At 47.4% G+C, this 11,240-nt stretch overlaps 1 protein-coding gene across 1 annotated transcript in view; it reads right to left on the reverse strand.

The window, feature by feature from the left end:
- The window catches only part of SLC29A2 (solute carrier family 29 (equilibrative nucleoside transporter), member 2), a 22,359-nt gene extending 13,356 nt beyond the window's left edge, over positions 1-9,003 (reverse strand). Inside the window, exons 1-6 of the mRNA XM_015411922.1 lie at positions 8,938-9,003; positions 6,039-6,120; positions 4,181-4,380; positions 3,128-3,267; positions 2,121-2,255; positions 1,302-1,399 (exon numbers count right to left, since the gene is read on the reverse strand). Coding sequence (XP_015267408.1) covers positions 1,302-1,399; positions 2,121-2,255; positions 3,128-3,267; positions 4,181-4,380; positions 6,039-6,120; positions 8,938-8,969 — 687 coding nt within the window. The 5' untranslated portion in view covers positions 8,970-9,003. The remainder of the gene's footprint in view (positions 1-1,301; positions 1,400-2,120; positions 2,256-3,127; positions 3,268-4,180; positions 4,381-6,038; positions 6,121-8,937) is intronic.
- Between the last annotated feature and the right edge of the window lie 2,237 nt (positions 9,004-11,240).

The raw sequence follows: 11,240 nt of genomic DNA on the forward strand, positions 1-11,240 counted from the left end.
GGGAGGGAGGGAGGGAGGGAGGAAGGAAGGAAGGAAGGAAGGAAGGAAGGAAGGAAGGAAGGAAGGAAGGAAGGAAGGAAGGAAGGAAGGAAGACAGTTTCAGTCAGACTACACACTTTCTTTCACACACACCCTTCATCTCTCCACAATCTGTGATTAGTTTCACACACAACATGAATTGTGCATACGTGTGGGGTATGTGCAGGCAGACAGTGGATCCTAATTATCTGCATACCTTTGATCACACCTTAAACTGAGAGCTTGTGAGGAGTGGGTAGCTAGGGTAATAGCAGCAACAATAATGGAATCTGCACAGGAAAACAGGAATGAAATTCCTCCTCAGCCACAAAGCTGACCCACCGTGGAAGGTTGTAGTGAGCATAAAATGGGATTATTTGCACTCATTACAGGAGGGGAGAAGATGCAAACCTGGGAGTCCAGGGGCGGGAAAAGACATAAGCAACAGTAAAACCAAGAGAATCAAAAGGTCCACCGGCTATAAAATAAGCACATTCAAATTGCTTCCTGGTAGCTTCAGGGCAGTCGTTCAAGGCTGACTCAAGTGTCGGAGGATCTCCAGAATGCACTGAATCTCCTGATCTGGCTGCTCAAAATGGAGAGATTCTTGAGCAAGCAGGAGATAGCACTGTTTTAAGCTCATTGCTCCGCCCCTTCCAACAACACACTCATTCCCCCTCCAAGGGTTTTCAGAAAACCACACGCTCTTTTCCAATCTCATTTCAGTGCCAGTTCCTGTCCTCAAACTCACAGAGAAACCCAAACCCTCTCATTTTTGGTAGTGACACCCCTCCCCTCCTCTACCTGGCTGTTGTGCATCCTACATGAAGCAGGGTGATTTAGCAAATGCAAGCCAGTGCCATTGGTTTGCATGCACCAACTCACACAGCAGAACCAGAGGTTCCAATTTCAGCACTGGGGCTATTTTAGCATGATGCACTTGTGTATTCACACACATGAAAAGGAGTGCCAAACTTGGCACATCCCGACCACCGTCTCTTGCCAAACTACACAGCCGATCCTACCATTCAGCAGAGTCAGGCTCTCGGATAGCAAATCTGGAGTGACACAAAAGGGCAGAAGTCTGCCTGCAATTTAATTTACCACCATGCATTTTCTTTTTACTGGTCTTCGGGGAAAAGCATTTGAGTTTTCCACCTTGAGGACCCAAAACACCTGGGGGCTAGTCCTATGGAACTCATGCATCTTCCAGGTTGCGGCCACACATCCCTTCATCCCAAGCAAACTGCCTCCCCTTATAGCGGGGAAGGGCTTCACCTCACCTTGTGGGGGAGCACGAGGTAACAGATGATCGAGATAAGCGTCCCAAAGCAGGGAGTGATGAAATAGCTCAAAGCAGAAGTCTGAGCATCAACACCACCTGAAAGGCCAGAGAAAAGGGGTGTATGTGGGGGTGGACCAGTCGTCAGAATATCTCCCACCTCGTGGCCTGGTGGGCAAAAGCGTACAAGGAGCAGAGTGAGGGGACTCAGAGCTAGAACTTGCTCTATTTTTCCTATTAGAAAAACAGACCTAAGAACTGGTCATCATCTGACTGTTGCCTATGAGGCTCTCCCAGCCACCGGCTGACGCCACGGAACGTTCACAAATATTCTAACCCTTCTGGGTGGGGTTGGCTCTGACGGTAGGCTGATGAATGGGTCAGCTCTGGCAAGGAAAGACTTGGATGGCAGAACAGAATCACCAGGAGCCTGGAGTGGGCAGAAAGGAGGGTTGAGCAGGCAGGGAGCAGGCAGGGAGCCTACACAACTAGCAGCATAGTGAGAGAAGGGATGCATGCCTGGAGGAGGTAAAGATCTGAGTGGAAAAAAAGAGGAAGAGGAAAGGCACGACCCAAGCAGGAAGGGGGAGTGAAGGAAAAGTGACCCCATACAGGTCCTAGGACACAGCTGCTTATTTTTTGTAGCAGGAATGGATAGTCAAGGTGGACGAGAAGGCCAAAAGGGGAATGGGCACTGAGCGATGCCCTCTTTGACTGGGTGACAGGTTTCTTGCTCTTGATACCCCAGACCAAGACAGATGTCCCAGGGCTGCTGTCAGTCGCCCAGCACCAAATGCCCCCTCCCCACCAAGGTACTCACTGGCCATGGACAGCACCATGGCGATGGCGGCAAACGTTCCTGCCATGCCCTGGCCGCTCAGGAAGAGGGTGCTGAACTGCTGTGGGAAGGAGCCCAACTGCCCAAAGAGGCTGCCTTGCAGGATGGCGCAGAAGGCTGGTGGCAAGGGGGAGAAAAAGACCACAAATCAGAACGTCGACCGTCATTTAGGAAAACCAAAACGGGGGCGGGATTCAAGCCTTTCTGTAAGCCCTATCCCCCAGGTTGGGTGGCTAGATGGGTGGGTGAGTTGGATATCTATTTACTTGGCACCAAAGGAAATGCACTCTGCACATGCTCGAAGGCATATTTTGTTAGCGCACACATCGCAAGGCTGAACCCAAACTCTGAACGCAGGTCCCAGGTCCAGGTCCTGGAGCTTAAGTCTGCAGCCAAGCGCTGATGTGCCCACACATTGCCAATCATGCACCCCTACTGCCAACTACAGGACAAACACTGCAGAAATTGCTACACATGATTTATTAGGTCAGAGAAAGCTACGCCTGTTGAATTTATGCCAGAAAGCTATGCCTGTTGAATTTATGCCTGACATGTGGGTGTTAAAGTCAAGGAAAGAAGGCAGCAATTTTATCAGTGAGCAACTGCACAGCAACTGGGTTAAAGGAGCATAACAGCTGGAGGACAGCACGGCCTCTTAGCCACGTCACTCGCTGACTGGTGAGTCAGAACCTCCCCAAGTTCTGATCTTGCCTCAAAATGTGGCTTTGAGTGAACTGCCTTGGGCCCCATCTCTAATTATGGGGAGGGAGATTCAACCTTCCAAGGTTGGAGTGCAAAGCATTCTACAAATGCTCAGGAATATTATTATTAGCACATCTTCTAAGGCCTGGATTGCTTCCCAGGGCCTTCCTTGCTACAGACATCCAGGAGTTGGGTTACTGACTGCAACAGAAGTCTCCCGCTACTGTTCTAACAGGGCTGGGAACAGAAAGAGAGAGAGAGAGAGAGAAAGATCCCAGACCACTCACAGTTAATGAACCAGACACTCGCCATGGTAATGGAGAAAAAGCTCTGGGGCAGCATCTCCACCTTGACAAGGGTAGCTGTCAGTGAGAAGAGGAACAGGATCCCCAAGAGGCTGCCTAGAATGCGCACTTTGTCTGGAATGCTGGGATGGGGGGGGGGAGAGACAAGAAACAAATGCAACACAATGATTAGATTGTCTGAATTCAGAGTCAGGGAACAGAGGAGACGCTGGCCCTGCCTCCACCACCTATGCACGATTGCCAGCTCATGAAGACAGCACCTAGGTGGTGCATAGGAATGTACATGCCATTCCCCTTGACTGGGAATGTTGCTTTTTCAAGCATTCCTGATCATGGGGATGGGATCTACATGTGTACCCTCCCTATGTGCATAGATGCTTTGGTCATGAGCTAACGATCACATGTAGGTGGGGCCGGTGCACCTGTGCACACTCTCCCCTCTATGTTCTCATTATGCATACGAGCTTTACGAGACATACTACTACCCTGACCTTTACTGTTTGTCTCCCCCTACACACATTTCCTTGTACCCAAGGGGTATCCCACAAACATCAAAACACAACACTCAAAGGGACTGAATGCACACATAGCAGATCAGGGAGAGGCCTGACTTCAAGCCCAAATTACTGAGCATTCAAGAAATTTCTGTAATTTTTACAGCTCTACCGGTTAAGCTGAGCTTCTGTGACCCCCCCTGCAAAGGATCTGGAAGGCCTAGGTTCAGATTATACTTCTGTCACGGACTCACTGCATGGTTTTGGCCAAACAGCTCATTCTGCCCTTTGTACAACAGAAAAGATAATGGCCTACTTCACAGCAGCATTCTGAAAGCAAACACAATACAGGCTTTAAGACTATGGATCCTTTTATATAGGAACTTAAACTTGGTGGGGCAAGCATGTTTGCACAGAGCAAAGTGGAAGGGGCAGTGCTGGAGGAAAGGAGAGAGGGCGGGTGGAGAACGAAGACTGGGAAACCAATCCTGAAGTGGGGACCTGGGCTGAGGTTAAGTAGCATGACTGTGGCTGTTCTCACCATTGGTAGAGGAGGGAGTTGAGGAGGGTGAAGAGGAGTAAAGGCAGCTGGGAAAGCAGAGTCAGCCAGTTGCTGAAGTTGAAGTCATCTGTGCACGGAGGTGGGGGTTCAAGGCCAAGGATGGTTCTGTTCGCAATGGTTGTGTTCTCATTCTCCTCACAAGCAGAGCAGTTCCCAGTGATAAGCCGAGACTGGAAATACTGTGGAAAGGGTCGTATTTGGCAGGATGATTACGTTTCCACATATACAAATGTAACAACCGGGGCTCACATTTGCCCAGGAACCACTCTTTTGAAACCCAAGGTAAATGTGGTTAAGGCACTCTTCATTCATACTATGCCACACATTCCAGAGCAGCACAAAATAAGGCCAGGGCTTGAGTTCTGGGGCTGCTCAGCTCAGTACATGCCCCAGGTATATTCCTTTGACCTCAGAGCTGTGCACATGTGAAGCTGGCTTACACTTAGTCAGACCATTGGTCCATCTGGACAGTACTGTCTGACGGGCAGCTCTCCGAGATCTCAGGCAGAGGTCTTCTACATCACCTACTACTCAATCCTTTTTTAAAAAACAACAAAACTAGTGATGGTTGGTAGCAGTGTTCTCTCTACGCTGAGTTAGTGTGAGCAAGTTCACAGTTTGTTAGCCTCCGGCTCACACATTTTTGTCTTAGCTCAGGCAGGATGGCTTCAGAGCAAACTAATTTATGCAGTAGCCAAATGCCTTGCTCACAACTTTAATGCCAGTAGCTCTCAAAGTAGAATTTTTGCTCGCAAGACTTCACAGCTTAAAGGGAGCATTGGTTGGTAGTGAATCTGGGACCTCCTGCGTGCAAAACAGATGCTCTGCCACTGAGGGACAGCACACCCCCCCCCCACATGCACACTTAAAGTTCCCACCGGAAGGAAGCCTCAATTAGGGGTTTTGGCAGCATCTCAGGGCAACCTTCTACCAAACAAACAGAAAAGCAAAGCAAGGAAAACAATAAAACAGGGGAATTTTAGAAAACCTCATAAAAACAGAGGTTAAACAAACAAGATTGCCTATATTTTAACTGTGCCTCTAACTTACAATTCCCTGGTTGCCTCTTTGTGCATTCCAAAACAGGTCCATAAAAGGGCAGGGCTTAGACCAAATCAAGACTGAGTCAACAGCCTATGAGCAGCAACTGACCAAATGGAATCTGGTCCCACTGGGCATTTCTGGAGGCCCATTAGAGACTCTTGGTAATGCCTGCCTGGGAAGGCCTAAGACCCTGCAGTATTTTCTTTTTGTGCTCCCTGGAGCCATTCTATCAGATATGCCCTGAGTCTCCTGCTTGAAACTTAATTCCCAGGCACTCATGGGCCAAATTTGGATCATAACTGCTACATCTGGAGAGAGAAGCCTTAAGCCTCCCCCTCCGTGTCATTATCCTGACCTGAAATGGCCCTCAGGAGTCACTATTTGCCTCATTGGAGAAGTTTTCTTCTATGGAGCAAACAGCAATTCTCCAAGGCCATTTCGGGGCAGGAAAATGATGCGGGGGGGGGGAATCTTAATCCCCCTCTCCCCTTGTGCCATGGTTCCACTATGAATCAGGCCCCCACATGCTGAAGAACTGAACACAGTTGGCAGCTGGCAGAATCTGGGTACAGATTCAGCAAAAGTATAACATGTAATTAGGCCTCCCTGGGGCTATGAGAAGAGGGGGACTGCCAACTACCTATATAAGAAGGATACACACTGGTAGGGTTGCCAACCTCCAGGTGGGGGCTGGAGAGTTCCCTGATTTAGAACTGATTTCCAGACTGCATAGATCGCTTATTTATCATTTTGTTGTCAAAGGCCAGAAATGTGTTCCAAGTAAAACACTCACCGGAATAGCAGTGATGAAGAAGTTCCAGGGAAGGAGAGTTCCCAGGCCGAGAAGGAAGAAAATGATTGCCACGCAATGGAAACTGGCAATTTGGGGAGAAAAGGACACAACAGTTAAAAGGATTTCAGGCTAGGGAGACACATACGCTCAACCACAGGCTTTATTCTTGTATTATATTTACACACCATCTCTAGCAGCGCAAAATAAAAATAGAAGTATAACGAAAAGCTAAAGCAGTGGCATGTATCCACCTCTGCTAATGTGAAGGTCATAACATCAGTGGAAGCATTTTTAAAAAAACTGCAGCAAACTGTTGCGAAAGACAAAACATCACTGCATTCAATGGCCTATTTCCGCTTCTGCAGGGCGCAGCACTAGAAACAGAATATTGTGTATGACTGGGCATTCATTTAAATTTACAATAGTGCAGTTGAAGAATATATTTTCAAAGCGGGACATGGTAAGAACCACACTACTTGCACATCAACCTTTGCATTAAGGAAACGCCGTTTTACTTAGAGCAATTCTGCATTTTACGAAATCCACTCTGGAACAGAAATTCCCCTCTGCATTGCATGCTGCTTTCACTTTCTTTGATCGTTTGCTTTCTAAAAGTCAGAAACAAGCAAACCCAACAGATGTGGCAGCCAGAACAGGGTATCTTCTGAACATTAGGAAGAACTTCCTGACAGTTAAACCAGTTCCTCAGTGGAACAGGCTTTCTCAGGAGGTGGTGGGTTCCCCTTCTTGGGAGGTTCTTAAGCAGAGGCTAGATGGCCATGTGACAGCAATGCTGATTCTATGACTCACTATGATTTTAGGCAGATCATGAGAGGGAGGGGACCATGAAAGGGAAGGGATGAGCCAGTGTTTGGCTCTTGTGGCCCTTTCTTATATGCCCAAGGTAATGCCTGGGCATATAATGCATCTGTTTGGAGTCAAGAAGGAATCCCCCCCGCCAGATTGGCCCAGGGATCCTGGAGGTTTTTTGCCTTCCTCTGGGTATAGAGCTGGGGTCACTGGGGGAGTGGGGGGGGGAGCTGTGAATTTCCTGCATTGTGCAAGTGGTTGGACTAGATGATCTTTGAGGTCCCTTCCAGGTCTATGTTTCTGTGAGAAAGCACAAAAGCACAAAAGAAAATACCCAGAAAAAGATGTTCAGTTACGTAAGAAACATGCCACTTGCACAACAACCTTTGCATTAAGGGAACACTGTTTTATTTAGGAACTTGTTGACATTTTCTTGGATACACACCAGTAAAGCAGTCAAAACACCATCTGAGACTCTCCAGCATCCTTTATGCCCTGTGGTTGGTCTTCCAGAGGAACTGGTTGGGCACTGTGTAAGACAGGATGCTGCACTAGATGGACCACTGGTCTGAGCCAGCAGGGCTTGTCATAAAATGGTACTCCGTGTAGACCCATAAAGGTAAGCATAACATGATCTCTCTAGCTAGCACCCATCTGGATTAGACACACTTTACAAGTATCTTTCAAAGGCAGACCCCACAGAAAACACACTATACAGCCCACCCTCAAGGTCACCATAGTAAAGATAAGGTAATCTGCAACAGAGAGATGAGAGGTATGAAGGTGGGGAGGGGGGCTTGACCCTTCTCTCCACTACCGCTTCCTAGATTATTTCTAGCCTCAAAATCTGGATGGAAAAAAGTAAGAGGGAAGCAGCCAGGGACCAAGAGAGGGGGAAGAGGGGGGGAGAGACCCCGACCCTCTCAGTCAGAGTGCCAGGGAAAGAACCCGGCTGCATGCAAGGCATGTGCTCTACTATCAAGCTATGGATATTCCTCTATAAGTTGGTGAGGAGGAGGAACTTTAGGGTTTCAAGCCAGAATGGTCAAGTGAGCAGCCCTAGCCTATCATGGTGCCCAGGCCTCCCCCCTCCCCCCCCATCCCTCCATGTAAAACTCCTGTGTTCTTGCACAGCAAATGTGCATGAGAGCTTCCAGGGAGATAGCCTTTTGCTTATTCATTTGCTCATTCCCCTGCTTGAGACGCTTGGGTGGGTAACAGGAAAGGCAGCAAACCAAAAATCCCCACACACGTTAAAATTCCTCCAGGGGTGGAAACATTCAAGCCTTTCCGGTCTCCTGGAAACTGGGCAGCAAGGGGGGCGGGGTGACAAACAGATGATGGAGGGGAGGCAGTTTTTCCTTGGCTTGCTTACCTCCCTCCCCCCCACACAGAAATGTTGTGTTTTGGTAGTGAAGGAAGGAAGGACAGAAGCCAGACCCACCCTGCCAGCCTCTCTCACTCATGGCCAGACCGGAAAGTCAGGTTTTGGGGAAGTGCAACTCACCAAATACTTCTAATCCTGATACCTGAGCAATTCATGCATGAAACACTCTCCTCCAGCCAAATACATACCTGAAAGCACTTTTTTTTAAAAAAAGGACACACCTTTTGCCTTCCTCTGTTTTGTCTCTTTTGCAAAAACAACCCTCTGAGGACATTGGAACACTTCCATAATTGGTCTAATTAGTGTTGAGTTGGGGAAGCAAGTCAGCCTGTGTTGTGGTTCAGTGGCAGAGCCTCTGCTTTGCACCCAGAAGGTCAGGGGTTCAGTCCCAGGCATCTTTGGTTATAAAAGGATCAGGTAGTAAGCTACGAGAAAAACCTCTGCTTGAGACCCTGGGGAGTAGGCTGCCAGTGAGAATGGACAACACTGGTCTTGAGAGACCAGCGGTCCGACTGGGCAGAAAACTACAAAAGGGACTGAGTGCCAGAGGCCACAAAAAAAGAAAAGAGAAAAAGCAATTATCGGTAACGGTATAAAAACAAACTGTTACTATATACAGTGCAAATAATACAGTGCATACAGTGCAAACAATCCCAAAGTAAATCCCTCCCAAGCTAGACCTAATGCAAGTCTGCTACTCACGAGTCCTTTGGAGTTCCCTGAGAGGCCATCATGAAAGGTTTATCCCTGCGTGGGAGGCAGCTCACAGTGTGGGAGTCTCACCTCTGTCAAATCACAGCTGCACCTAGAAGGCAAAAGTGGAAGAACTAACTGCAAGTCTAACCCAAAAGGAGGGGAAAATCCAGTTCATGGCTACCTCCAGAGCTCCTGAGAACTCCAGTTTTCAAAGGCAGGCTCCTGCTCATTCCTGGGATGACTGGAGAGCCATCTTACTACAAACACAGTTGGAAGGAGCAGAAAGAGCACCCAAGAGCACCATTTGGAACTCACCTCCCTACAGAGCCAGCCCAGCAGTGTCAAGGCACATGTCTTTCGGAAGCTCGGCTTCCTAATCTCAGCTGTAACTGTTCACAAATTAGAGAAGTGTACTCTGTGCTTGCTCAGAAACACTCTTCTGTGCTACTACTTCACGTGTTCCAGAGCTGAGTCCAGATAGGCAAAACCAGGGCTGACTCCTGATTGGTTAACCTTTTTGCTCGCATGCCTTCAAGAGTTCAAACAGAAGCCTCCTCTGCTCACAAAAACCACAAGGAAGCTAGAGTTACAAACCCCATTCTTTTTGTTAGTCAGAGCTCACTTCATCAGAAATATGAAATGTTTACCCATTAGGCAACAGTTCATGTGTGGGACAAAGGGAGCTCTGACCCACAGACGCTTACGCTGGAACCCATTTTGTTAGCCTTGGAAGTGCCACTGGACTCCTGTTTAATTTTGATACAACAAACCGCTGGAGTCATCATGGGAAATGGATATTGAAATAGATGTGAAAATCTATAACACTTGGGCCTACATTTAAATCCTCCGGCATAAAACTAGGCAGAGAAGAGTTAGAAATACCCCTTGGAGAACGAAGAGTAAGCACAATATAGATAACTCCTTAGAACAAGAGGGGAAAATCCAGATGTTGAGTCAGCAGTTCACACTGGAAAAAGCAACCCTTGGTACACACACTCACGCACCCACAGGCAGGCAGGGCATGTTCAAGCTGCTTTTACCACCAAAGGAGGACTTCAGGAGATATTCCACAGATCACAGATTTGCTACACCTTAATACACTTAAGGTAGTTCAACTGTAGGCATCTTTGGAGGGAGAGGGTATCTGAGGCAGTTTGGTGTAGTGGTTAGGAGCACGGACTCTAATCTGGGAGGACCAGGTTTGATTCCCCACTCCTCCACATGCAGCTGCTGGCGTGACCTTGGTTCAGTCATAGTTCTCTCAGAGCTGTTCTGGAAAGAGCTCTCTCAGCCCCACCTACCTCCCAGGGTGTCTGTTGTGGGGAGGGGCAGGGAAAGAAAATTGTAAGCCGCTCTGAGACTCCTTTGGGTAGTGAAGAGCGGGGTATAAATCCAATCTCCTCCTCTTCCTCTTTATTCTACTGGTTTTATTTGTAATGTTTTAGTTGTGACTTGTAAGCCACCCTGAGCCACAAGGAAAGGCAGGATATAAATATTTTAAGAAAGGAAGAGATAGCTATACTTGGGATTGTACTATGAGGGGGGGGGGTTGATCAAGGACTGTGGAAGAGCCTCCCTCCAAACAAACACATACGTATTAGCTCACATTCACCCCCTTGCATCTCCAATTCTCCTTAATCTCATCTTTATTCTAATGCTAAGACTTTATTATTTCATTTAGTTATTTCTAGCCTACTTCCTCCACCAAAAGTCCTTGAAGTGGCTTTCAGACAAACAACAACAAAAAGCACAAGCGTTAAATAATCACATATTAAAACAGCGGTAATAAAACTCAGCATCACTTTCACTAAAAGAGCAGGAGTTAACACAAGGCATTTCTTAGTAGCCGCACAGTGCTAGAAGCAAGACTGCAATGTTTACCATAAAAAAACAAGAACATTAAGCATTTGAAATGAATTGGCACTAAAATGATCAGCAGCCACTTTGCTCTTCTCTTGCAATTTAGTATTTAGAGTGTTAAAAATGCTGCACACGCATTCTTTCAGTAACCCTCATGACACCCCAGTAGTACACCCAGGATTTTGTGGCTGGGATGAACTTCTAATTTGCTCATAACCTGATCCTGTGCAGGAAGTTACGACCTACTGCATTCAATGGGGTTTACTGTCAAGAGAGAGTACCCGGGGTTGGGATCTTAGCTGCTATGCTCCACAGTATTTTGTGTGTCACTATTTTAGTCTCTCCCCTTCTGTTGTCTTATGCCCACCCCCAAAACCTTATGGAATCTGAGAATGTAAACTACTAAAATGTGTCTTTTATTTTGCTTTGTCTTTTGTTATATATATATA

The sequence above is a fragment of the Gekko japonicus genome, unplaced genomic scaffold, assembly GCF_001447785.1.
Source record: "Gekko japonicus isolate JY-2015 unplaced genomic scaffold, Gekko_japonicus_V1.1 scaffold563, whole genome shotgun sequence".
Lineage (NCBI taxonomy): Eukaryota > Metazoa > Chordata > Lepidosauria > Squamata > Gekkonidae > Gekko > Gekko japonicus.